Source organism: Piliocolobus tephrosceles, chromosome 14 (genome assembly GCF_002776525.5).
Source record: "Piliocolobus tephrosceles isolate RC106 chromosome 14, ASM277652v3, whole genome shotgun sequence".
Classification (NCBI taxonomy): Eukaryota; Metazoa; Chordata; class Mammalia; order Primates; family Cercopithecidae; genus Piliocolobus; species Piliocolobus tephrosceles.
The window spans coordinates 9,823,153-9,849,560 of record NC_045447.1 but is presented as its reverse complement, the minus strand read 5'-3'; the positions used below and the strand labels follow the sequence as shown (position 1 = coordinate 9,849,560).

Here is a 26,408-nt window from a genome sequence, read left to right as displayed (position 1 = left end):
TAATGTCTGGGATCTCCTCTGGGGGAAACTAGAGTCATTAACTGGAAAGGTCAGGTGCTTTGTTGTTTCATGCTCAATTGCATGGCTGCCTAAATTACTCTTTCTCTGAATAGGATGAAACTGATCCCAAGACAGCCTCCCCGTGGAAGGTAAGAACTCTTTTGCAAATTATTGTTTTCAAGAGTTTTGCGAGAGCATGAAATATGTTGTGTCCTTTTCTGGTGTGCCTTTCTCTGAATATTCAGCTTGTCTTAAGTCTTTAGTCATTTCTGGACTTGTTTGGGCTGGTTTCTTTCTGAATCTGTTATCTCTTAAAATGTGATGCTTAATATACAGAAGCAGAGTGTCTACGTCAAATGCTCAGTACAGTTAGGTTGCATTGATTACCCATGTTGGTGCAGGATATGCTGCAGCAGGGAGCACTGTGTGGTTGGCAGGGTCCCACGAGTAAGAGGCAGTCCAAAGGGAAATGACATGAACACGAGAACAACTGCACACGTAAAGGAGGGCAGGCCTTCATTCACCGTCTGCCTGTCCTCTATCCTGTGGCCTAAGAAAGGCTTCAGAGATGCCCAATACAGAGATGTAAAGGGAGGAATGAGATGTTTCCGCACTACAGTAGACATTTTTCTGGACAAATCCAGGTGTGAATATGGCTTAACCAGAATGGGCCATCCCTGACCAAGAATACAGGGGAAAAGGTGTTTGTTTTGTTTGTTTGTGATGGAGTCTTGCCCTGTCAGCCAGGCTGGAGTGTGGTGGCACAATCTCCGCTCACTGCAACCTCCGCCTCCCCAGTTCAAGCAATTCTCCTGCCTCAGCCTCCCAAGTAGCTGGGACTACAGGCATGTGCCACCATGCCTGGTTAATTTTTTTTTTTTTTTTGAAATGGAGTCTTGCTCATCACCCAGGCTGGAGTGCAGTGGCGCGATCTCGGCTCACTGCAAGCTCCGCCTCCTGGGTTCACGCCATTCTCCTGTCTCAGCCTCCCGAGTAGCGGGGACTACAGGCGCCTGCCAACGCGCCTGGCTAATTTTTTGTATTTTTAGCAGAGACGGGGTTTCACCGTCTTAGCCAGGATGGTCTCGATCTCCTGACCTTGTGATCCGCCCACCTCGGCCTCCCAAAGTGCTGGGATTACAGGCGTGAGCCACCGCGCCCGGCCCATGCCTGGTTAATTTTTATGTTTTTAGTAGAGACGGGGTTTCGCCATGTTGGCCAGGGTAGTCTTTAACTCCTGACCTCAGGTGATCCGCCCGCCTCAGCCTTCCAGAGTGTTAAGATTACAGGCCTGAGCCATAGCGCTCAGCCAGGGAAAAGGTTTTTTTTTCTTTTTGTTTTTTGTTGTTTTTTTTGAGACGGTGTCTAGCTCTGTTGCCTAGGCTGGAGTGCAGTGGCATGATCTGAGCTCGCTGCAACCTCTGCTTCCCAGATTCAAGCGATCCTCCTTTCTCAGCTCCCCCTAGTAGCTGGGATTACAGGCATGCACCACCATGCCTGCTAATTTTTGTATTTTCAGAAGAGTTAGGGTTTCGCCATATTGGCCAGGCTGGTCTCAAACTCCTGACCTCAGGTGATCCACCCACCTCGGCCTCCCAAAGTGTTGGGATTACTGGCCCGGCCAAGGTGTTTTGTGTGATACATTTATAGCTGTGATTGTGTAACTGGTTGCCTGTGTCTCAGTTCTAGCATCTTCCCTCCTGACCCAGCTCTTCAGGAATACATCACTTAAGTTACAGGCAAGTTAGAGAGCAGATTCTGACTTTATAAAAGTAGATCTTTTGGCTAGGTGTGGTGGCTCACACCTATAATCCCAGCATTGCAGGAGGCTTTGACAGGTGGATGAGCCGAGGAATTGGAGACCAGCCTGGGCAACATGGCGAAACCCCGGCTCTACAAAAAACAAAAAAGTTTTAAAAAGAAAAAGAAAGTAGGTCTTCTCCTCGTTAGTACAATGGTGAGTTAACAAGCAGATACAAAAAATTAAATTTTTAAAAGTGTATCCCCAGAAATATGAAGAAAGCATGAAAACCTTAAAACAAAAAGCCTCCGCCCAACAACCCTTCCACGTCCACCTTTGAACCTGCTCAGTCACCTTGTCTGACCTCTCCTGAGGACCTAGGCTGAGAGGGATCTGTGTCTTGTGGCTTCCTTCCCCAACTGGCTCTGACTATCCTCCTTGTTAAGTAGGTTTCTAATTGGGCCAGGCATGATGGTATACTTTTCCTTCTATTCAACTTTCTCTCCTTTTCTCACTCTTCGCTTTTCTTACGTAGCAAAACGTGATCATTGATTATATGAATGGGCAACAGCCTTACTTACGCCCTCAGCAGAATGTTTATGATAACATAAGTATTCTTTCAGAAGTTTTTTTTTTTTTTTGAGACGGAGTCTCGCTCTGTCGCCCGGGCTGGAGTGCAGTGGCTGGATCTCAGCTCACTGCAAGCTCCGCCTCCCGAGTTTACGCCATTCTCCTGCCTCAGCCTCCCGAGTAGCTGGGACTACAGGCGCCCGCCACCTCGCCCGGCTAGTTTTTTTTTTTGTATTTTTTAGTAGAGATGGGGTTTCACTGTGTTAGCCAGGATGGTCTCGATCTCCTGACCTCGTGATCCGCCCGTCTCAGCCTCGCAAAGTGCTGGGATTATAGGCTTGAGCCACCGCACCCAGCCTCTTTCAGAAGTTTATTTTAGATACCTTTATACATCCCAGTACCTCTTACTGGAGACCGTGGGTCCACCTTCTGACTCCTATAAACACACCAGTTGAAAATGTCACCTAGGGATGCCATGAGGACATCTGCATCCAAGCTCAGCCCTCCTGCCCTCCTTTTTTTTTTTTTTTTTGAGAGGGGTTTTGCTCTTTTGCCCCGGCGGGGGGAGCAATGGTTTGATCTCAGCTCACTGCAACCTCTGCCTCCTGGATTCAAGCAGTTCTCCTGCCTCAGCCTCCTGTGTAGCTGGGATTACAGGCACCCACCACCATGCCCAGCTAATTTTTGTATTTTTAGTAAAGATGGGGTTTCACCATGTTGGCCAGGCTGGTCTTGATCTTCTAACCTCAGGTGATCCACCCGCCTCGGCCTCCCAAAGTGCTGGAATTATAGGCGTGAGCCACCATGCCCTGCCTCTTGTTCTTTACTCAAAGGGTTGTGAGCATTATAACCTGGGCCAATTTGAGTTTCTTTCCAGTGAGTTGGTTGGGCTGTAAGATCTTAAGGGACTTTATTTATTTGTTTTTATTTTTATTTTATTTATTTATTTATTTTTGAGACGGAGTCTTGCTCTGTTGCCCAGGCTGGAGTGCAGTGGCGCAATCTCAGCTCACTGCAACCTCTGCCTCCCAGGTTCAAGCGATTCTCCTGCCTCAGCCTCCTAGGTAGCTGGGATTACAGGCTCACACCACTGTGCCCAGCTAATTTTTGTATTTTTAGTGGAGACAATGTTTCACCATGTTCGTCAGGCTGGTCTCAAGCTCCTGACCTCAGGTGATCTACCCACCTTGGCCTCCGGAAGTGCTGGGATTACAGGCATGAGTCACCGTGCCTAGCCCTAAGAGACTTTAGATTTTTAGAAGTATCTATATTGTTGACAGCTATATTGTTGAAATGTACATTGTTGAAAGCTAATTCACTGCTTTATTTGTTCCCTCTGGTAAAGCCGTTGTCCTTCAACGGGGATACTGTTAAAAAGAACAGCAACCCAGTAACTATAATTAGAAATGAAAGTGGTTATTAGTGCTCCTGACTGTTAAATAGTCTCAGCTGCCAGCATTTGTTAAATTAGGGTTTTGTTGTTTGTTTTCTTTTTTTTCTGGAATATTCTCCTGTGGTATAGACAAGAAAATGATATTAATCATTAGTCTTTTAGGTATTTTTCTGTCCAAGTAGCTGCTGGAATTGTGATTTTTACCATTCTCTTTTCACTCTTCATCAGATAAAATTAATTACTGAGCTAAGTCTAATTGTGCACTTTGGGTATTTTCATGACCTTCTAGTAGTTGACACTTCTACTGATGTCTCTGTTAAGAATGTTGCCAGTATCCCTTTAAGGTAATTTGGGTTGATCACAGGGACCTAGTCAATGACACTTGCAGCTCAGATCTCTAATTGCCAGGCACTTGATTAATTTTGCCTTCTGCTTTCCTCCCTACCTAGTCTGCTCGTCTGATGGTTCACACTGTGGCCACCTTTAATTCCATCAAGGTAAGAAGCAGTGACCAACTCCCCTAATCTCCCCTGGTTTTCTCCACTATCTTCCTTCCCTGTCTACAGTAGAGCTCTTGTTCTTGTCAACCAGGTGAACTGTGACATATCTCACTCTCCTGGGTCCAAGCATGTCCTAAGTAAACATCAGCATGCTCATGGTCGCTGGATAGCTTGGTGGCTTTCCTGTCAAGAGCCCGCCAGTTCTCAACAGTGCAGCAAGCCTTCCCTCTGATTTCCAGTAGGTCAGGGAGCTAGAAGGAGCACAGTCTCAGGAAAGCAGTGAGTGGCTCCCTTGCCGCCTGCAGTGCGAGGTCCTGTGGCATGCTGGCTCTTCCCAGGCCTGCTCTGGCCTGTGAGGCTGCTGCTCGGCTGTTGGGAGGCAGCGAACACTGGGATTTCTCCACGCAGCTGTGACTTAGGAAGCAGTTGCTAACTGCCAGGCCCCAGGCTAGGAGATGAGAGTAAGGAAAAGTCAGCTGTGTCTCCTGCTGCCTCAGAGGGGATGGCTAGGTCAGGTGTTTGTGGGTGTTGAAGCTGTCAGGCACAGCTAGTTTTGGCTTGGCTCTGACTGGAATATTGTATACTAATTTATTCAGCGAGGAAGGTTGGAAACAGGAAATTATATGTGCCCTAGCATCTCCTTCAAGCAAAGTCATTTTCCCAAAGTCTGACTGGGAACATGACAAGAGAGGCGGTGCAGTGGAGCTGATGTTTTGCTGTCCTGCAGGAGCTGAATGAGCGCTGGCGGTCCCTACAGCAGCTGGCCGAGGAACGGAGCCAGCTCTTGGGCAGTGCCCATGAAGTACAGAGGTTCCACAGGTGAGGGGTCAACCCTGGGCTGGGAGAGGGAGAAACAGGTGACTGCTAGTTCCTGACAGCCCCCAAGCTTGCTGAGTGAGATCCTAGAGGAACGGCTGGCTCTTATTGATGTTTACATCTGACACAGGGTGGATGCTCAGTAAATCCTGCTAAATGAATTCGTTTGCTTTTTAGAGTTATTGGTGGTAGCCACAGACAAATACACAAATGTCAGCTAAATAAATTTTCTTAGGCCAGGTCTGGTGGCTCATGCCTGTAATCCCAGCACTTTGGGAGCCCAAGGCAGGCAGCTCACCTGAGGTCAGCAGTTTGAGACCAGCCTCACCAACATGGGGAAAACCCACCTCTACTAAAAATAAAAAAATAGCTGGGCGTGGTGGCAAGCGCCTGTAATCCTAGCTACTTGGTAGGCTGAGGCAGGAGAATTGCTTGAACCCGGTGGGGATGGAGGTTGCAGTGAGCCAAGATTGTGCGTTGTGCTCCAGCCTGGGTGACAAGAACGAAACTCCATCTCAATAAATAAATAAATAAATAATTTTTTTTTTTTTTTTTTTGAGACGGCGGGGCGCTTTGTCACCCACGCTGGAGTGCAGTGGCCGGATCTCAGCTCACTGCAAGCTCCGCCTCCCGGGTTTATGCCATTCTCCTGCCTCAGCCTCCCGAGTAGCTGGGACTACAGGCGCCCGCCACCTCGCCCAGCTAGTTTTTTGTATTTTTTTTAGTAGAGACGGGGTTTCACTGTGTTAGCCAGGATGGTCTCAATCTCCTGACCTCGTGATCCGCCTGTCTCGGCCTCCCAAAGTGCTGGGATTACAGGCTTGAGCCACCGCACCCGGCCTATAAAATTTTTTTAGTGTCTGTCCTGTAATCAAGGCAGTTGTACTCGGCATTTCTTAACATAAATGTGTCTCCCCTTTAGAGATGCTGATGAAACCAAAGAATGGATTGAAGAGAAGAATCAAGCTCTAAACACAGACAATTATGGACATGATCTCGCCAGTGTCCAGGCCCTGCAACGCAAGCATGAGGGCTTTGAGAGGGACCTTGCAGCTCTCGGTGACAAGGTGAGAGGACCGAAAGTCATCTTCTGGCGTTTTTGCCCCAGAAAGAGCAGTCTTCTCTTCTGTAGAGCACACACCCTTACTGCAAGCTCATTCACCACTTTGTTCCCATAGGTAAACTCCCTTGGTGAAACAGCAGAGCGCCTGATCCAGTCCCATCCCGAGTCAGCAGAGGACCTCCAGGAAAAGTGCACAGAGTTAAACCAGGCCTGGAGCAGCCTGGGGAAACGTGCAGATCAGCGCAAGGCAAAGTTGGGCGACTCCCACGACCTGCAGCGCTTCCTTAGCGATTTCCGGTACGGAGCCATGTTCACTCAGACCTCTGGAACATAGAGCCTTCTTTGCAGGGTTCATTTTTATTGTGAAAGTAGCACATGCTCAGCCGGGTACAATGGCTCACACCTGTAATCCCAGCACTTTGGGAGGCCGAGGCAAGCAGATCGGTTGAACTCAGGTGTTGGAGACCAGCCTGGGATACATGGCAAAACACTTTGGCTATTGTAAAATTTTAAATTTTAATTTAAAAATTAAAAACGTCCGGGCACAGTGGTTCACGCCTGTAATCCCAGCACTTTGGGGAGACCAAGGCGGGTGGATCACCTGAGGTCAAGAATTCAAGACCAGCCTAGCCAACATGGCGAAACCATGTTTCTACTAAAAGTACAAAAATTACCTGGGCATGGTGGCAGACACCTGTAATCCCAGCTACTCAGGAGGCTGAGGCAGGAGAATCGCTTGAATCTGAGAGGCGGAGGTTGCAATGAGCAGAGATCATGCCACTGCATTCCAGCCCAGGCGACAAGAGTGGGACTCCATCTCAAAAAAAAAAGGAAAAATTAAAAACAAAAAAGTAGTACATAATCAATGTAAAATAGTCAAACTACCGAATTCCAGATTGTTAAAAATAATCCTCCACAGCCATGACGGTGGCTCACGTCTGTAATCTCAGTACTTTGGGAAGCCAAGGCAGGTGGATCACGAGGTCAGGAGTTCAAGACCAGCCTGGCCAACATGGTGAAATCCCATCTGTACTAAAAATACAAACATTAGCCAGGCATGGTGGCACGCACCTGTAATTCCAGCTACTGGGGAGGCTGAGGCAGGAGAATCGCTTGAACCCGGGAGGCGGAGGTTGCAGTGAGCCGAGACCGCACCACTGCACTCCAGCCTGGGCGATGGAGCAAGACTCTGCCTCAAAAAAAAACAAGTCTCTGCTTTCCTATCCAAGTACAGGCGTACTCCCTCTCATCCCCTTGCCATATGACATTATATTTTTCCCTAGACATACATATATATGTGTCTCTTGTTGCCCAGGCTGGAGTGCAATGGCGCAATCTTGGCTCACTGCAACCTCCGCCTCCCGGGTTCAAGCAGTTATCCTGCCTCAGCCTCCCAAGTAGCATGCACCACCAAGCCCAGCTAATTTTGTATTTTTTTCGGTAGAGATGGGGTTTCTCCATGTTGTCCAGGCTGGTCTTGAACTCCGACCTCAGGTGATCCACCCACCTCAGCCTCCCAAAGTGCTGGGATTATAGGCGTGAGCCACCATGTCTGGCCTTTTTTTTGTTGTTGTTGTTTGTTTTTTTTTTTTGAGACAGCAGGATCTGGCTCTGTTGCCCAGGCTGGAGTGCAGTGGCCCAATCATTGCTCACCGCACCCTCAACTTCCCAGGCTAAAGTGATCCTTCTGCCTCAGCCTCCCATGTAGCTGGTACCATAGGCATGTACCACCACACCTGGCTAGTTTTTAAATTTTTAATAGAGACTAGGTCTCACTGTGTTGCCCAGGCTGGTCTCAAATTCCTGGGCTCAAATGATCCTCTCACCTCAGCCTCCCAAAGTGCTGAGATTTCAAGAATGAGCCACTTCACCTGGCCTATGTCTTACCTGGCATTAATGTCATTAGGACACTAGGCCAGTTGTCTTATAAAATGTCCCACAATCTTGTACCTCTGCCTTTTTAATGACTACACAGCAATCCACTGGATGGGCGATTTATGACTTGTTCAACAGTAGCCATTGAGGACAGACATTTATTTTGTCTTTTTTTGTGCTCTTTAACATAATATTACTTTACACACACACTTGCACACTTGTGGTGCTTGTATCTGTTAGCTGGGGCATCTCCCCTGCTGCAGTGGGAGTAGGCAGATGCTGCTTTCTTTCACAGGCCTCTGGGAGGAGGTCCCAGTTGGCAGTTAGTTTTTCTTTTTATTGAGGTAAGGGCCACATAACATATAGTTAACCACTTTAAAATGTGCAATCTATGACATTTAATGGATTCACAGTGTTGTGCAGCCACTCCTCTCTAGCTTTGAAACATTTTCATTGCCCTAGAATAACGTCCCTTAACTGATCACCCCCTCTTCTCTCTTCCCCACCCACTAGGAATCCTTTATCTGCTTTCTGTGTCTATGGATTTGCCTTTTTTGGACATATCATATAAAAGGAATCATATCATATCTGACCTTACACACTCAAGTTTTGTGCCCTTGTGCTTGCACAGCTGTGAGAAACTGGATCAAATGCATGCATTTGGGTTAATGCATGGATTAGGGCTTCAAGGGTTAATCCTAAAGAAAGGCTTTTTCTTTTTTTTAGAGACAGGGTTTCACCACATTGCCCAAGCTGGTCTGGAATTTGTGAGCCCAAGCGATCCTCCTGCCTCAGCCTCCCAGAGTGCTAGGATTACAGGCGTGAGCCACCATGCCCGGCCAACAAAGGCTTTTTCATTTGAAGCTATCAAAGACTTAATCGTAGCTAGAACTTGTTATTCTGGAGGGTGAAAAGATCTTAATTATAAACTTAACTGACTTTTCCTCCAAGAAATTCGGACTTTTAAAAAAATAACTCAACAGTGGCCGGGCACAGTGTCTCATGCCTGTAATCCCAGCACGTTGGGAGGCCGAGGCGGGTGGATCACAAGGTCAGGAGATCGAGACCATTCAGGCTAACATGGTGAAACCCCGTCTCTACTAAAAATACAAAAACATTAGCCAGGCGTGGTGGCAGATGCCTGTAGTCCCAGCTACTCGGGAGGCTGAGGCAGGAGAATGGCGTGAACCCGGGAGGCAGAGGCGGAGGCGGAGCTTGCAGTGAGCCAAGATTGCACTACTGCACTCCATCCTGGGCGACAGAGCGAGACTCTGTCTCAAAAAAAAAAAAAAAAAACCTCAAGAAGAACAAGAAGTTTTGAAACACTTTGCCCAAAGACCTAGCCTCATTCAGTAGATTAAATTAACCCAAGATAACTTTCTGAGGCAAGAATTATGTCATTCCCTGTTTTCCTGGGCAGAAGATCTCCTTACCAGTTAATATAATAGCTATTTTTCTGGGGTTCTGGTTTCCAGGGACCTCATGTCTTGGATCAATGGAATACGGGGGTTGGTGTCCTCAGACGAGCTAGCCAAGGATGTCACCGGAGCTGAGGCTTTGCTGGAGCGACACCAGGTGCGTGGACCTGCCTGCTGAGTAGCAAAGATGTGACTAGTCTGCAGGGCCCTGGAGGCCTCATTCCCTCCTTTTGTGGTGAGTCGATGGTTGACATCAGAGTGGGCATCTGCTGCCAGTTACCTAATCCCTTCCCTCCTTTTGGCAGGAACACCGGACAGAAATCGATGCCAGGGCTGGCACTTTCCAGGCATTTGAGCAGTTTGGACAGCAGCTGTTGGCTCATGGACACTATGCCAGCCCTGAGATCAAGCAGAAACTTGATATTCTTGACCAGGAGCGTGCAGACCTGGAGAAGGCCTGGGTTCAGCGCAGGATGATGCTGGATCAGTGCCTTGAATTGCAGGTATGTGTGCTCCTGCTTTCTGACCAAGTGTTTCCTTGCTGAAGAGCCTCATTTTCTCACCTGCCTCTTGCCCTCTTTAGCTGTTCCATCGGGACTGTGAGCAAGCTGAGAACTGGATGGCTGCCCGGGAGGCTTTCTTGAATACCGAAGACAAAGGAGACTCACTGGACAGCGTAGAGGCTCTGATCAAAAAACATGAAGACTTTGACAAAGCAATTAATGTCCAGGTGAGGCCTCTAGACCATGGAGTCAGAGTCTGGATTTTTCCTCATTGACATCTGTTTCTTGGCTTATAGAGTCACTATTATGTCTCCAAGGAATACCTGCATTGTCTAAGAAAAATATGTACATAAATAATCTTTAAAACTTTATAGATTCTGGTATTTCTGAGATTTTAATAATGGGGCTGCCACAGGAAAAAAAATTTTATTATCAAAGGGAGGAAAAACAAATGTGTAGGTAGGTAAGGGAATACATGAACAAACAACAAGGAAGATGTAAGACTCTTTGATTTATAAGTCACTTTGCTATAAATCTGATAGCATTTTCCTATTATTAAGCTTAATTTTGTTCTGATATTCTAACACCTGCCCCACCTGAGTGACCTGGAGACTTCTTGAGTTAAACTATACTCTAGTAATGACTGAAATCAAGCTTGCTTTCGGCGTTTTACACTCTTGCTTCTAAAGTGTCAATGTATTCTGATCCTGCCACCAGCTAGTTCTCAGTCACCCAAAATAACTGTCCTTTTCTCAAGACTGGCAATCCAGGCAGGGCCCAGCTGCAGGCCCACCTTGACCTCACACCTTTGTTTTCTGACAGGAGGAGAAGATTGCTGCTCTGCAGGCCTTTGCCGACCAGCTCATCGCTGCCGGCCATTATGCCAAGGGAGACATTTCTAGCCGGCGCAATGAGGTCTTGGACAGGTGGGTGTCCTGTGGCACTGACATAGTCACCAGCCCTGAGAGGATGCATCCCCTCATATGAAGGCCCAGTCCTGTTCTATCTTCCCACTTCCTTCTCCACGGTAAGATCTGTTCTTATTGGATCTCATGGTTTCACTCTTTCAGGTGGCGACGTCTGAAAGCCCAAATGATTGAGAAAAGGTCAAAGCTAGGAGAATCTCAAACCCTCCAACAGTTCAGCCGGGATGTGGATGAGATTGAGGCTTGGATCAGTGAAAAATTGCAGACAGCGAGTGATGAGTCATACAAGGATCCCACCAACATCCAGGTAAGCTGAAGTGACTGGGTGTTGGTCTTGATGTAGCCTTATGTTATTGAGTAGATTTTGTTAAAGCATTTATAAAACAAACTCCTTGTACCCATGGGAAGTCAGTGAAAAATGTTTTAGTAAGTCAAGCCAGTGGGAAAGCCCTACTCAAGTTTCAGAGCCATTTAAAAGTCGCCTTCCTCATTTGTCTCCATTAAAACCATTTCTGCTGTAATAAAAGTCTAGAATCCCCCTTCTATTACTGTTCCCAAATGCTGAGCTTCCCAGGGGAAGTATGACAAAATGAGTTTCTATTTAATAGCTGATATGTGTGTCCACATCAGTGTACTGAACTCTTATTCTTTTAATCTATTTTTGTAGCTTTCCAAGCTGCTGGTAAGTTTTTAATTTTTTTAAGAGTTGTAGTTAAATGAGCTCCAGTATTTGTGTTCCTCTGCATAGATTATTGTTATTGTGGTCACACAGTCTGCTGCTGTCTCTTCATCCTTTTCATTTCTAATCATCCATTACACTCCATTCAAGTGTCCCTGTGGGATGTGGCTTTCTCTGTTGTAATTAGCCTGCAATGCCTTACTCCCCCCTTTCTCTCCCAGTTTATCACTTAGGCAAATTCTGTACAGTGTTTGATTTGCGGGGCAGTAGTTGACCACTTTCTTTCAAGAAGTGCTTCCTTTTGAAGATGGAATATCAGCTTCAGCTTTTTCTGTGTAGACATTGGCTGAGACTTGCTATGAGCTCATGGTGTTCAGTGGCCCAGGCGAGGGAGGCCAGTCGGATGTGAGGGTTTTAATGCATAGCCACTCAGTCATCCAGAGGTGCCAGTCAGGACAGGAACAGCTAGAGAACTGTAGAGAGACGTATGATCTATTAATACCTACAAATCTTCAAGGAACACAAATGAGAAGTTAAGATAAAAGCAGACATTACTCAACAGGTAGTGAAAGGAGACTTCTCAGTTAACGTGTAGCTCAAAGTTGCTTAAGCGGGTGGAAAAAATGAAGATAGAGAAGAGAATAAATAGGATTTGAACCAAAGAGTGATCAGAACAAGGAACAGAAGAAGAAAGGAATGGGACTTTTGTTAGGATATCTGAGTGTTTGAGACCCTTTTTGTTCTTGCCTTTGGGATCAGGCAGTGAGAGAACGTAACAAGGACATTTCATGTTAGTGTTTAATTGAGCCAGATGGCTCCATCCTTTGACAGTTGCTGCCTCTGAAATGAAACATTTGATGCAGAATTCCCCAACACTACTGCCTTTTAGTTGTTGTTTTTTTTTCCCCCAAATAACACTCTCCCCTGAGACCCTGCATTTCTCACCCAGCCAATTGTTTTTCCCAGAATTGTGGCACAGCTGCTATGTCCTTGCAATTGTCTCTTGTAGCATTTCAGTACCTTCTGTTTCTTTATGGATTCATAAAAACCGTATCAGGCACCCAGGATCAGGAGCCCATCCTTCTCGTAGCCCTTTCGTTTCCCAGAAAATAAATTCCTTCTTGCAGTCAAGCCTGGGTTCTGACAGTATCCCAGTGTTTTTATTAATGACAGCTACCAAAAGATAAATCAACAAAGCCAATGTCTGTAGTAGCTGTAGATTTCTCCTCTGTCAACAGAGGGATAAGACTGACCATCAAATATTATTTTGCTAGTTAATACAATTTATGTTATGAATTTTGCTGAATGGTGATTTCTGCTTTAGATGATGAAACGTCTATATGTATCTCATTCATTAGAGCCTGTCTCCAATAAGGAAAAAGCCATGGATGGAAATTGATGTACAAGCAGATTCAAAACTGAAGTTGGCCATTGCCATCTTCTGGATAGTGTTAGAAAGTGTTTAATTCTAGGGCTTCACTCCCAAATAGCTAGATAGCTACTTCAAGAATTGATTTTTTGGCCGGGCTTGGTGGCTCATGCTTGTAATCCCAGAACTTTGGGAGGCCAGCGCGGCTCAATTGCTTGAGCTCAGGAAACCCCATCTCTACAAAAAATAGAAAAATTAGCCGGGTGTGGTGGCATGCACCCATGAGGCTGAGGTAGGAGGATTGCTTGAGCTCAAGAGATTGAAGCTGCAGTGAGCTGAGACTGCGCCATTGCACTCCAGCCTGGGCAACTGAGCAAGACCCTGTCTCAAATATAAGGACTTCCAACTCATCTACTCCTGAGCTAGTATATTTCCTTTCTCCTTTGTTAACTCCCCAAGAGATGAACCCTAAAATATTTCATACAAATTCCAACTGCCTTCTGTAAAAAACGTTGGCATTTGCCCCAGTTCTTTATGTTTGCTGCCACTCCCTCCCTCTGAGAACCCCTTCCTCCTGAAAAGACATAACCTAGCAGGAACTGGTTTGGAGAAAAAATGTTTTGGTATTTTTAGAGCAAGCACCAGAAGCACCAGGCTTTTGAAGCAGAGCTGCATGCCAATGCTGACCGGATCCGTGGGGTTATCGACATGGGCAACTCCCTCATTGAACGTGGAGCCTGTGCCGGCAGTGAGGATGCTGTCAAGGTATGGCCCACCAGCTCCCGGTGCCCGGGGAAGAACAGGAGCAACGTCAGTATCAACCTGATATAATAACTTGGATATACAGTCTTAAGATTAAATAGATTAGAAGACTTTAGGCTGAATTACAGATGGGGAATGCTAGTGAGAATGGCCCCTGTGAGTGTTTTCCACTCTCCTCTCTTAGAAGTTCTCAAATTGAGCTTTAGGAGAGGGAGGATTCTTCATAGATTTCATCTTCTTTTTGGCTCCCTTCTGTTCCCCAGGCCCGCCTGGCTGCCTTAGCTGACCAGTGGCAGTTCTTGGTGCAGAAGTCAGCTGAAAAGAGCCAGAAACTGAAAGAAGCCAACAAGCAGCAGAACTTCAACACAGGGATCAAGGACTTTGACTTCTGGCTGTCTGAGGTAACACTGAGTGGTTTCTCTTCCCACCAGTGGGGAATTTGTAGTCATTTGGGACAGTGGGTTCATCAGTGAGCCCAAAACCATGAAAAGGCAGGGCTCACCAGACACCCCTTTTGACAGAAACTTTTATTACATATGAGTTGCATGCTGTAAGGGATTGATGTGCAAAGGGAGTGAATATTTAGAGAAGAGAGCTGACTGGGAGTGGCACTTGGACTACAGATCACTCATGTCCATAGGGAAGGCAAATAGAAAGAGATTATGGATAGTTACACAGCGTGCAACTCTAACAAGCCTATGCCAGGATAGAAACCAAGATAGTAGCATCTAGGAAACCAGAGTCAGTCATGTATTCTCCTTGGAGAATGTTTGGAAAGCACAGACTATAAAAATATCATAGAGGTTTTAGCCAGGTGCGGTGGTTCACGCCTGTAATCTCAGCACTTCGGGAGGCCGAGGCAGGTGGATCACTTGAGGTCAGGAGTTCGAGACCAGCCTGACCAACATAGTGAAACCTCATCTCTACTAAAACTACAAAAATTAGCCGGACATGGTGGTGTGCTCCTGTAATCCCAGCTACTCAGGAGGCTGAGCAGGAGAATCGCTTGAACTCAGGAGGTGGAGTTTGCAGTGAGCAGAGATCACACCACTGCACTCCAGCCTGGGCTACAGAGCAAGACTTCATCTCAAAAAAAAATTTTTTTTTTAATAATTGTGTAAGTTTATCATAGAGCCATGCCATAATTTAACTGTTCCCATATTGTTGGACATTCAGGTGTTCCCAGCCTTTTGGTGTATATATTTAGCTGCAGTGAATACCTTTGAATGTTAATCTTTGCCCACACTGCTGATTCTTTCCTAGGGGAGTTTCCTTGAACTAGGATTGCTGTGCATTTTGCCTTTAGCTGTAGTATTTACTATGAATAGACTCTGGAGTCTAGGTTTGACTGACTGAGTGGAGAGAGTGTCTCAGGCCGGGCAGGCTGATCAAGGTGACTAGGAATCACAGTAACACATTGTGATGGAGAAGTATTCAACTGTCCAAACAAGGACCTGGAATAACCACTGGGCATCCTGAACTTTCCAGAATGCTGAGTATACACCACACAGTAGCCTTTCCTTTTTATGTTTTCACTGCAAGGTGGAGGCCCTGCTGGCATCCGAAGATTACGGCAAAGACCTGGCTTCTGTGAACAACCTGCTGAAAAAGCATCAACTGCTGGAAGCAGATATATCTGCCCATGAGGTAAGCAAAGGGAGGCAGGCCAGGCCCAAGTGACTGGGACATGGCTGTGCCTGACTCCTAAGGAAAACTAGCATGTTTGAGAAAAGAGAGTGACTTCTTTCACTTAAAGCAGCCATTCTCAAAGGTTGTGGCCTCAGGATCATTATACACTTGACAGTTATTGAGGCTCGTAAGAGATTTTTATTATGTAGGTTTTATCTATCAGTATTCACCATTATCAAAAGTTAAATAAATTTTAAGGCCTGGCGCGGTGGCTTACGGCTGTAATCCCAGCACTTTGGGAGGCCCAGACATGCGGATCACCTGAGGTCAGGAATTTGAGACCACCCCAGCCAACGTGGGGAAACCCTGTCTCTACTAAAAATACAAAAATTAGCCGGGCATGGTGGTGGGTGCCTGTAATCCCAGGTACTCGGGTGGCTGAGGCAGGAGAATCGCTTGAGCCCAGGAGGCAAGAGGTTGCAGTGAGCCACGGCACTCCAGCCTCGGCAGCAGAGCAAGACTCCATCTCAAAAAAAAAAATAAATAAAATGCTGAATTTAGGTTGTTGTGTTTTGTATTGGATGAAAATTCAGCTTTGAACAGGTAGGTAGATAGAAAAGGCAGGAATATTTTGATTCGGGTAAGTGTGAATAATTTTCTTTGATACTATACCAAAGTCGTCGTTTCTTAAAGCTTAGCTGTGGTCAGGCACAGTGGCCCACTCCTGTAATCCCAGCATTTTGGGAGGCTGAGGCAGGCAGATCATGTGAGCCCAGGAGTTCAAGACCAGCCTGGGCAACATGATGAGACTGTACAAAAAAATACAAAAATTAGGCTGGGCATGGAGGGTCATGCCTGTAATCCTAGCACTTTGGGAGGCCGAGGTGAGTGGATTGCCTGAGCTCAGGAGTTTGAGACCAGCCTGGGCAACACAGTGAAACCCCGTTTCTACTAAAATATAAAAAATTAGCCAGGTGTGGTGGCATGTGCTTGTAAATCCCAGCTACTCGGGAGGCTGAGGCAAGAGAATTGCTTCAGCCACTGAGATTGTGTAACTGCACTCCAGCCTGGGCGACAGAGTGAGACTACATCTCAAAAAAAAACACACACACACACACACACACAAATTAACCGGATGTTGGGGCATGCACCTATACTCCCAGTTACTTGGAGGCTGAGGCAGGAGGTTCACTTGAGCCCAGGCAGGAGGTCAAGGCTGCAGTGAATCATGATCACACCACCGCACTCCTGGATGACAGCAAGAAAAAAAAAGGTTGTCTCAAAAAAACCTGTTTTTTTGAGTTGCAAAGTGGCCCCTCAAACCTTGTCAGTAAATTTTTTATACTGGCTTATATTAAAACCCACTGGTCCATCTTGGGCTTTGAATGTAGCTCTTACCTATGCATGATTTTGTAACATCATGCATGGCTCATTTGTTAAATATTGCTTCACTGAGCAATATTATGCCTGTTGTTTCTATATTTTGACATATGTGATTATATGATATCAAAACATTGCTGTTAATACCACCACCAATTTCATCAGAAAAACCTTCACATATTAGGAAGCCATCAGGCTTCTGGTGGTGGATGTTTTAAGTTTTCTAAAATTCTAACTTTCTCAAAAGTTTGAATTTTATCATTAGTAACAAACTGTCAGTATTACTTGCAGTGACAGGCTCACTTTATTTGTTTTGGGCCAGGTATCTGTGAGATACCAAGTCTGAATGACCATAGTTTATCTGTTGGTTGGTCTTTCAAGTACAAAAGAATGGCTACTCGCCGGGTGCGGTGGCTCACACCTGTAATCCCAGCACTTTGGGAGGCCGAGGCAGGCGGATCACAAGGTCAGGAGATCCAGACCACGGTGAAACCCCGTCTCTACTAAAAACACAAAAAATTAGCTAGGTGATGTGGCGGGTGCCTGTAGTCCCAGCTAGTCGGGAGGCTGAGGCAGGAGAATGGCGTGAACCCGGTAGGCGGAGCTTGCAGTGAGCCGAGATCGCACCGCTGCACTCCAGCCTGGGGGACAGAGGGAGACTCCGTCTCAAAAAAAAAAAAAAAAAAAGAACGGCTACTCAGTAAAATCAACTTTCACTGCCTTTATAAGGACATTCTTAAGTGAAAAAGCAATTTTTTTTTTTACTGTGAGTGGGTGGCAGTGAAGAATCCACTTCTGCTAGTAATTTGCCACTGCCTTGATTTGAGCTAAAGCACCAGCATGTCCCCTCCTTCTCCATTGCTTTTGTACTATCAGTGCAAATGTCCACACAGTAAAGAAGGCAAATAATGTCTTATAATGTTACGAAAATAGTTTGAGTTCATAAAATGCCAGAGGTCTACATAACATACTTTGAGAATATCAACACTCCACATCTCAGTAAAGAATTCCAGAGTTCTTATGTTCAAGCAGATAGTTGTAGGAGACCCAGTTTCTGACCCTCTTATGTCCTCTGCCCCAGGATCGCCTGAAGGACCTGAACAGCCAGGCAGACAGCCTGATGACCAGCAGTGCCTTCGACACCTCCCAAGTAAAGGACAAGAGGGACACCATCAACGGGCGCTTCCAGAAGATCAAGAGCATGGCAGCCTCCCGGCGAGCCAAGCTGAATGAATCCCATCGCCTGCACCAGTTCTTCCGGGACATGGATGACGAGGAGTCCTGGATCAAGTACGTGTTCTCGGCCCTCTAGAAGGCCCCTTACGCCTGTAATAGTGGGCAGCAGAAACCACAGGCTGACTTTTGAAGCAGAAGGTTTCTATCTCTTGGCTGTAGTGGTGAGGCTGGAAACCCTGCTGGACTGGGATCCCAGCTTGGCCACACACTCGTGGGATGCCTCAGTGTTTTCAGCTTTCCGGGTTTACAGTGATGATGATTGGCGGTGGTGGTGATCCACGCTGGTTACATAGGCCCTGTCTAGACCCTGCCCTTTAGATTCCCGTGAAAGTTAGTGAGTTTGTGTCTGACCTCCTGGAGAAGATCACTTCTCCAAGGAAGGAGCTGTTTTTTTTTCTTATTCTCTATCTGCCCCCAAAAATGTCAGTCTACTGATTCCAGTTGACGTAGCATGTAAACAAACATCTTTTTTTTTTTTTGAGATGGAGTCTCGCTCTGTTGCCAGGCTAGAGTGCCTGACTAATTTTTGTATTTTTAGTAGAGACAGGGTTTCACCATGTTGGCCAGGCTGGTCTCAAACTGACCTCCCCTGACCTCAAGTGATCCACTCACCTCGGCCTCCCAGAGTGCTGTGATCATAGGCGTGAGCCACTGCGCCTGGTCAGAAGGCTTTAAGGAAGTAAGGAATTAAGAGAGAGGATTTTGTTCTTTTTTTTTTTTTTTTTTTTTTTTTTAGACGGGTTTCGCTTTTTGGCCCCGGCTGGAGTACAGTGACTGGATCCCAGCTCACTGCAAGCTCCGCCTCCCAGGTCTACGCCATTCTCCTGCCTCAGCCTCCCGAGTAGCTGGGACTACAGGTGCCCACCACCTCGCCCGGCTAATTTTTTATATGTTTTTTAGTAGAAACGGGGTTTCACCATGTTAGCCAGGATGGTCTCGGTCTCCTGACCTTGTGATCCGCCTGTCTCGGCCTCCCAAAGTGCTGGGATTACAGACTTGAGTCACTGCGCCCAGCCGGATTTTGTTCTTAAAAGACATTTCTGGCTGGGCGCAGTGGCTCACGCTTGTGATCACAGCACTTTGGGAGGCCGAGGCGGGCAGATCACTTGAGGTCAGAAGTTCAAGACCAGCCTGGCCAACATGGTGAAACCCCTTCTCTACTAAATATACAAAAATTAGCCAGGTGTGGTGGCGGGCACCTGTGGTCCCAGCTACTTGGGAGGCTGAGGCAGGAGAATGACTTGAACCCGGGAAGTGGAGGTTTCAGTGAGCCGAGATCATGCCACTGTACTTCAGAGCAAGACTCCGTCTCAGAAAAATTAAAAATAAAAATACAAAAATTAGCCAGGCATGGTGACGCACCCCTGTAATCCCAGCTACTCAGGAGGCTGAGGCAGGAGAATGACTTGAACCCGGGAAGTGGAGGTTTCAATGAGCCGAGATCATGCCACTGCCCTCCATCCTGGGAGACAGAGCAAGACTTTGTCTCAAAAAATATGTATATTATATAGCTGGGCGTGGTGGCTCATGCCTATAATCCCAACACTTTCGGAGGCCAAGGTGGGAAGATCGCTTGAGTCCAAGAGTTTGAGACCAGCCTGGGCAACGTGAAAACTCGTATCTACCAAAAATAGAAAAAATTAGCCAGGCGTAGTGGCGCACACCTGTGGTCCCAGCTACTCGGGAGGCTGAGGTGGGAGGATCACTCGAACCAGGTAGGCAGAGGTTGCAGTGAGCAGAGATCATGCCATTGCAGTGTACCCTGAGCAACAGAATGAGACTCTGTTTCAAAAAATATATATGGGTTTATGTATATATATATATGAATAAATATCTTCATATATTTACAGACATATATTGATACATATTTAGTATACATGATTGATATATATTGATATAATTTGATAGGGCTCCTCAGGGCAGCACTAGTGGTGCCTCCTATCCTCCAGTGCATCCCCAACCCTCTAGAGTGTGGACACACAGCAGGGCTCATAGATGCGTAGATGACAGAGGTTCTTGGTCACTACTCACTGGGGAAATAGAGGCTTTTGTTTCCCAGAAAACTGGCAAGCATTTTCCCAGAAAGATTAGTAGATGTCTGTGAGGTCCACAGTTGACCTGATGTCCCCACTTGAAAGCAGGGAGGTGCAGAGACTGACTGTGCTGTCCCCGTCTCTCATTCAGGGAGAAGAAGCTGCTGGTGGGCTCTGAGGACTACGGCCGGGACCTCACTGGCGTGCAGAACCTGAGGAAGAAGCACAAGCGGCTGGAGGCAGAACTGGCCGCACATGAGCCAGCTATTCAGGTAGGGGGGCTGCCTTCTGCCAAGAGGGCAGAGGTGTTTGAGTGGGCCCTAGAGGACAGACAAACCCCTTGTGCTTATTTCACTGAGGTCCCTAAAGTGTTCATGATCCCTCAGTCCAAACCTGGAGAAGTCCCAGACTTGACGTTGAGGACTTTTCCTGGGAGCCTCAAGACAGAGGCACCAGCAGAGCTACCTGCTGTTAACCTCATCGTCCTTACCTGTCAGGGTGTCCTGGACACTGGCAAGAAGCTGTCCGATGATAACACCATCGGGAAAGAGGAGATCCAGCAGCGGCTGGCGCAGTTTGTGGAGCACTGGAAAGAGTTGAAGCAGCTGGCATCTGCCCGGTGAGTAGTCAGAGGCAGGAGCTCCCGGGAACAAGTGGAAGGCCAGCACCCAAGGGCAGACTCTGAGCTGTGGGGTCCACTGGGCCCTCCTACCATCTCCTGGACCTTTGGCCTCACATGTGCCATAGTCGGTTTGCTCCAGAGCCACCTCCCACAGGCCATGCTAAGGTGGTCTCATTCTGTTAATCTGGAGTCCAGAATCACACATGATTTTCCAGAAATCAAGACATGAGAGGCTAGAATAACGGAATGGGTGATTCATGGTGTTCCATGGACGGACTGACTGTGAGGGCCCACCTTTTTTGTGAATTTTTTTTTTTTTTTTTTTTTTTTGGTTGAGACGGAGTCTCTCTCTGTCGCCCAGGCTGGAGTGCAGTGGTGCAATCTCGGCTCACTGCAGGCTCCGCCTCCCGGGTTCACACCATTGTCCTGCCTCAGCCTCCCGAGTAGCTGGGACTACAGGTGCCCGCCACCACGCCTGGCTGATTTTTTTGTATTTTTAGTAGAGACGGGATTTCACCATATTAGCCAGGATGGTCTCGATCTCCTGACCTCGTGATCCACCCGCCTTGGCCTCCCAAAGTACTGGGATTACAGGCCTGAGCCACTGCGCCTGGCTTTTGTGAATGTTTTTAAGCATATGTTAACTATCACAATCAAAGCTGGAGGAGATTATGGCTGATTTTCTTCCTGTCTCCTATAATTAGGGGTCAGCGGCTTGAAGAGTCCTTGGAATATCAGCAGTTTGTAGCCAATGTGGAAGAGGAGGAAGCCTGGATCAATGAGAAAATGACCCTGGTGGCCAGTGAAGATTATGGAGACACTCTTGCCGCCATCCAGGTGAGACAGAAACCAAAGGTGTCACCTGCTTTCTCTCTTGGCAACTGCTTGCTGGTCATCATTTCCCTGTTGGTTTGTTAAAGGGCCCTGCTCTTAATAGGAGAGCACACAGGGCCCCCAGCCAAGGCCTCAGTAGTTGGTTTTAACCCTCAAGATCTCACACGAGGGGACATCGCCCTTCAGTAGACACAATTGGTGTGGCTTTGTCATTCTCGGTTCCCGGGCCCTGTCATTCGCCAGGCAGCGGTGGGCTTGGGTCTTCGTATTAGTTTCCTGGGGCCTCCATAAATAAGTATCACAGGCAGAGTACCACAGACAGAGTTCCACAGACGGAGTACCACAGACGGAGTGGCACAGATGGAGTGGCACAGAGTGGCTGTAGGACAACAGAGGTTTATTGCTTCTCAGTTCTGGAGGCCAGAAGTCTGAAATCAAGATGCAGGCAGGACCATGTTCTCCAAACCTATAGGGGAGGATCCTTCCTTGCCTCTTCCAGTTTTTGTTGGCACCAGGTGCCCTTGGCATGTGGCATCATCACTCTAGTCTCTGCCTGTCTTCACGTGGCCATCTTCCCTCTGTGTCTGTCTCCACTTGGCATCACTGTGTGTCTATTCACATTTCTGTGTTCTGTTGTAAGGATATCATGTGTATTGGATTAGGGTCCACCCTAATGACTTCATCTTACCTTTGCAGAGTACGTTTACAAAGATCCCCTTTCCACATTCACGGGTACCAGAAGTTAGGACTTCCTCATCTCTTGAGGCGGACACAGTTCAGCCCGTCACATACTCCCTAAATTGGTTAACTGTTGCTACATAACAACCTGCCTAAATGTAGTGGTTGAAAGCAGCACCCATTTCTTATTTTTAAGAATAAGATCCACAGATCATGGGAAGTGGATCCATTTCCCATGGATCTGTGGATCAGTGGCATCTGCAGCTGTCACTGGAGTTCCCTCATGCTCCTGCATTCAGGCAGAGCGTGGCTGGGCTGAGAGATCAGTCACACACTGGCAGCTGAACCTGAGTGTCACCCAGCCTGGACATCTCTGTTCCCCTCCACATGGCCTGTTGTCCTCCAACTGGCTAGACCAGCCTCTTTCAGCAGCACTCAGACAGGCAAAGGCAGGAGCTGCAAGGTGTCTGCAGCCTCACACATCACTGCCTTCTGGCCAAAGCAAGTCCCAAGACAGCCCAGAGGCACAGATGGATAGATTCGCCTCTGGAAAGGAGATGCTGCAAAATATCATGGTCAGATATGTCTAAATTCCTGTCCCCAGATGTGGAAGCAGGAGTATGCACTCCCAGGAATCAAGTTAGCTCTGAGCCACCTTCCTCACCGTAGGAAGCATCCTCCGCTAGTCAGGGTGATTCAGGTAGAATTTAGGTGGTCAGTCATTTCCCATCCTCTGCATAGTTGAGTTCCCTGGAAGCAACAAAAAAGGCATTGTCTGCAGTGCTTAAACTGTACTAAAGAAAAGACCTGGGGCCAGGCATGGTGGCTCATGCCTGTAATCCCAGCACTTTGGGAGGCTGATGCGGGCAGATCACCTGAGGTCAGGAGTTGGAGACCAACCTGGCCAACATGGTGAAACCCCATCTGTACTAAAAAATATAAAAATTAGCTGAATGTGGTAGTGCACGCCTGTAGTCCCAGCTACTTGGGTGCCTGAGGCAGGAGAATCACTTGAACCTGGGAGGCAGAGGTTGCAGTGAGCCGAGATCACATTGCTGCACTCCAGCCTGGGCAACAGAGCAAGACTCTGTCTCAAAAAGAAAAAGACATGACTTGGAAGGCCTTTTCTGAGATGTGTTCAAGTTAAACCTTAAAAATGTGTCATTTTTGTTTGGGTGTGTATCTTCAGCTTGGTTTGTGTCATTCTTGTGGTCCTCTCGGGGGAGAGACCGTAAGACACTGTTGATGGATGACAAAGGGTTTGACCCTTCCCAAAGGTCCAAAGACTGTCCCTGCCAAGGCCTGTCCCAACACCGCTGGTTACTCTCACTGCCTCCTGTTTTCCTTCCTTTTATGATTCTCTATTTATTAATGTTCCTCTTTATTGTCCTCTTCCCCAGCTAGACTGTAATGTGTGCATGGACAGGGACCATAGCGGTTTTGTCACTCTCTGTCCCTGGGGCCTAGCCCACAGCACATAGCAGCTCTCAATAATGGGCCTTGGCTGCTTCTACTCCAGGGCTTACTGAAGAAACATGAAGCTTTTGAGACAGACTTCACCGTCCACAAGGATCGCGTGAATGACGTCTGCACCAATGGACAAGACCTCATTAAGAAGGTGAGTCCAGCCCATCGGTAAGACCTCCGTCACCCACTGGGATACCCACATGTTGGTACCACAGAGGTCCCCCAAAGTTCACTTCCTGGGATGTTCAAACCAAGGTCTGCGTGGAAACCAGTAGCAATTTCATTCCTGTGTTTCATGACAAGTTGGATATTTCCCCCTTTTTAAAGCCAGTAAAGTTATTCTGCAGTGCTTATTTTTTCTGCATTAAGCAACAGTGACACTGGCACTCCCAAATGCTGCTCTTAGTTTATTTCTCAAGCAATACAATCTCTTTATAGGGACAGTAGAAAATGCAAATAAGCAAATCATAAAATAAAAACTACCCATAAAGCCCCACCCAGAGACTACACATTAGATCTTTGTGTCTTACCTGCCAGACCTTTTCTCTCCACAGGTATAGAGCTACCAACTAGATCAAACAGCCACAGAGATTCCCGTTTAATAGGATCTTATCACTCCATAAATTATCAAAAACCTGGAAGCCTGTACAGGGCATTTTAGAAATGAATCTACTTCCTTCACGGCCCTTTTGGGAGAAAACAAAATAAAGGGACTTGGTGCTTTCCCAGCAACAGTGAAGCCACATCCCTCCCACATGGAAGCTCTAGACTGAAGACTGTGCATCCATGGGTCTGGAATTCACCAGCAGTCACTCAGGTGCAGTGGCATACCTGGAGTGCCTCAGGACAGAGGTGTTTTTGTTTGTATTTTTTTTTTTGAGACGGAGTCTTGCTGAGTAGCCCAGGCTGGAGTGCAGTGGCCGGACTTCAGCTCACTGCAAGCTCCGCCTCCTGGGTTCACACCATTCTCCTGCCCCAGCCTCCCAAGTAGCTGGGACTACAGGCACCCGCCACCACACCCGGCTAACTTTTTGTGTGTTTTTAGTAGAGATGGGGTTTCACTGTGTTACCCAGGATGGTCTCGATCTCCTGACCTTGTGATCCACCTGCCTCGGCCTCCCAAAATGCTTGGATTACAGGCACGAGCCACCACATCGGGCCAAGGACAGAAGTTTTAACAGCTTTGGTCTTCTGTCACACATCATGAGAAAGATTTCTCATCACAGAGGTTGCACTCAGCAGTCATGGCCTTGATGCTAGGGTTTGATCCATAGGCAGCAATAATGTAGCTAAAATCCATTTCATTGGAGAGCTTTTTTTCCTTGCTCTGATTTGCAAATAAACTAGCACGAAACTAATTTCAGATACATGTATAGATGTAGACGTGGCTCCTGCACACTTAACCCCCCAACACACACCCAGACAACATTCCCTGTTCTTCAAGCTAGGAGATCACCAGTGTGAGTGGCCTTCAGCCTTCTAGTAATGAGCCGGCTGCTTTTTTTTTGAGACGGAGTTTTGCTCTTGTTGCCCAGGCTAGAGTGCAGTGGCGCAATCTTGGCTCACCACAACCTCCACCTCCTAGGTTCAAGCGATTCTCCTGCCTCCGCCTCCCTAGTAGCTGGGATTACAGGCATGTGCCACCACGCCTGGCTAATTTTGTATTTTTAGTAGAGACGGAGTTTCTCCATGTTGGTCAGGCTGGTCTCAAATTCCCGACCTCAGGTGATCTGTCCACCTCGGCCTCCCAAAGTGCTGGGATTACAGGTGTGAGCCACCGTGCCTGGCCAGCGAGCCAGCTGCTTTGTCCTCAGCAACAGCCTGTTTCCTCCTTGAATTTCTCTTTCTTTTTTCTTTTTCTTTTTCCTCTTTTCACAGGTGTTAAAGAATTTCTCTTTAAATTCAATGTGACTTGTACTATTTTTTTTTTTAAGTTTATTTGTTTAATTTTTTTTTAGACAGAGTCTCGCTCTGTCGCCCAGGCTGGAGTGCACTGGTGCAATCTCGCCTCACTGCCACCGCCACCTCCTGGGTTCAAGTGACTCCTGCCTCAGCCTCCTGAGTAGCTGGGGTTACAGGCACGTGCCACCACTCCCAGCTAATTTTTGTGTTTTTATTAGGGACAGAGTTTCACCATGTTGGTTAGGCTGGTCTCGAACTCCTGACCTCATAATCCGCCTGCCTCAGCCTCTCAAAGTGCTGAGATTACAGGTGTGAGCTACCGTACCCAACCAATTTTTTTATTTTTATTTTTTGAGATGGAGTCTTGAGAGCTCTTGTCACCCAGGCTGGAGTTTAGTAATGACGTGATCATGGCTCACTGCAGCCTCTGCCTCCCAGGTTTCAGCAGTTCTCCCACCTGAGCCTCCCTAGTTAGCTGGGACCACAGGTGGGTGCCACCACACCTGGCTTCTTTTCTTTTCTTTCTTTCTTTTTTTTTTTTTTTAGATTGGGTCTCACTGTGTTGCCCAGGCTGGTCTCCAACTCCTGGGCTCAAGCGATTCTCTCGCCTTGTGCTGAGATTACAGGAGTGAGCCACTGCACCCAGCCCTATATGTGTAGTATTTTAAGTGATAATATTCAATTTTTTTCTATCAAAAATAATACTAGTGAATATATCATCGTAACTTCAAATTTCAGCCCATTCCTTTTTTTTTTGTTTGAAACAGTCTTGCTCTGTTGCCCAGGCTGGGTGCAGTGGCACACTCTCGGCTCACTGCAGTCTCCGCCTCCCAGGTTCAAGCAGTTCTTATCCCTCAGCCTCCTGGGTCGCTGGAATTACAGATGCGTGCCACCATACCTGCCTTTTTTTTCTTTTTTTGGATTTTTTAGAAGAGACAGGGTTTCACCATGTTGGCCAGGCTGGTCTTGAACCCCTGGCCTCAAGTGATCTGTGTACCTCAGTCTCCCAGAG

At 47.2% G+C, this 26,408-nt stretch overlaps 1 protein-coding gene across 5 annotated transcripts in view; it reads left to right on the top strand.

Moving 5' to 3' along the window:
* Positions 1–26,408, top strand: part of SPTAN1 (spectrin alpha, non-erythrocytic 1) — an 85,890-nt gene that overhangs the window by 49,306 nt on the left and 10,176 nt on the right. For 3 of the 5 annotated variants that reach the window (XM_023217010.2, XM_023217012.3, XM_023217011.3), the window contains 19 exons: positions 114–149; positions 4,154–4,201; positions 4,932–5,023; positions 5,943–6,087; positions 6,199–6,380; positions 9,434–9,533; positions 9,682–9,879; positions 9,960–10,106; positions 10,702–10,805; positions 10,950–11,112; positions 11,473–11,487; positions 13,487–13,618; positions 13,879–14,016; positions 15,158–15,262; positions 17,706–17,914; positions 20,045–20,165; positions 20,391–20,512; positions 21,220–21,352; positions 23,547–23,645. In XM_023217010.2, the coding sequence (XP_023072778.1) occupies positions 114–149; positions 4,154–4,201; positions 4,932–5,023; positions 5,943–6,087; positions 6,199–6,380; positions 9,434–9,533; positions 9,682–9,879; positions 9,960–10,106; positions 10,702–10,805; positions 10,950–11,112; positions 11,473–11,487; positions 13,487–13,618; positions 13,879–14,016; positions 15,158–15,262; positions 17,706–17,914; positions 20,045–20,165; positions 20,391–20,512; positions 21,220–21,352; positions 23,547–23,645 (2,289 nt within the window). The remainder of the gene's footprint in view (positions 1–113; positions 150–4,153; positions 4,202–4,931; positions 5,024–5,942; positions 6,088–6,198; positions 6,381–9,433; positions 9,534–9,681; positions 9,880–9,959; positions 10,107–10,701; positions 10,806–10,949; positions 11,113–11,472; positions 11,488–13,486; positions 13,619–13,878; positions 14,017–15,157; positions 15,263–17,705; positions 17,915–20,044; positions 20,166–20,390; positions 20,513–21,219; positions 21,353–23,546; positions 23,646–26,408) is intronic. The other 2 variants (XM_023217013.2, XM_023217014.2) reach the window with 1 other exon arrangement.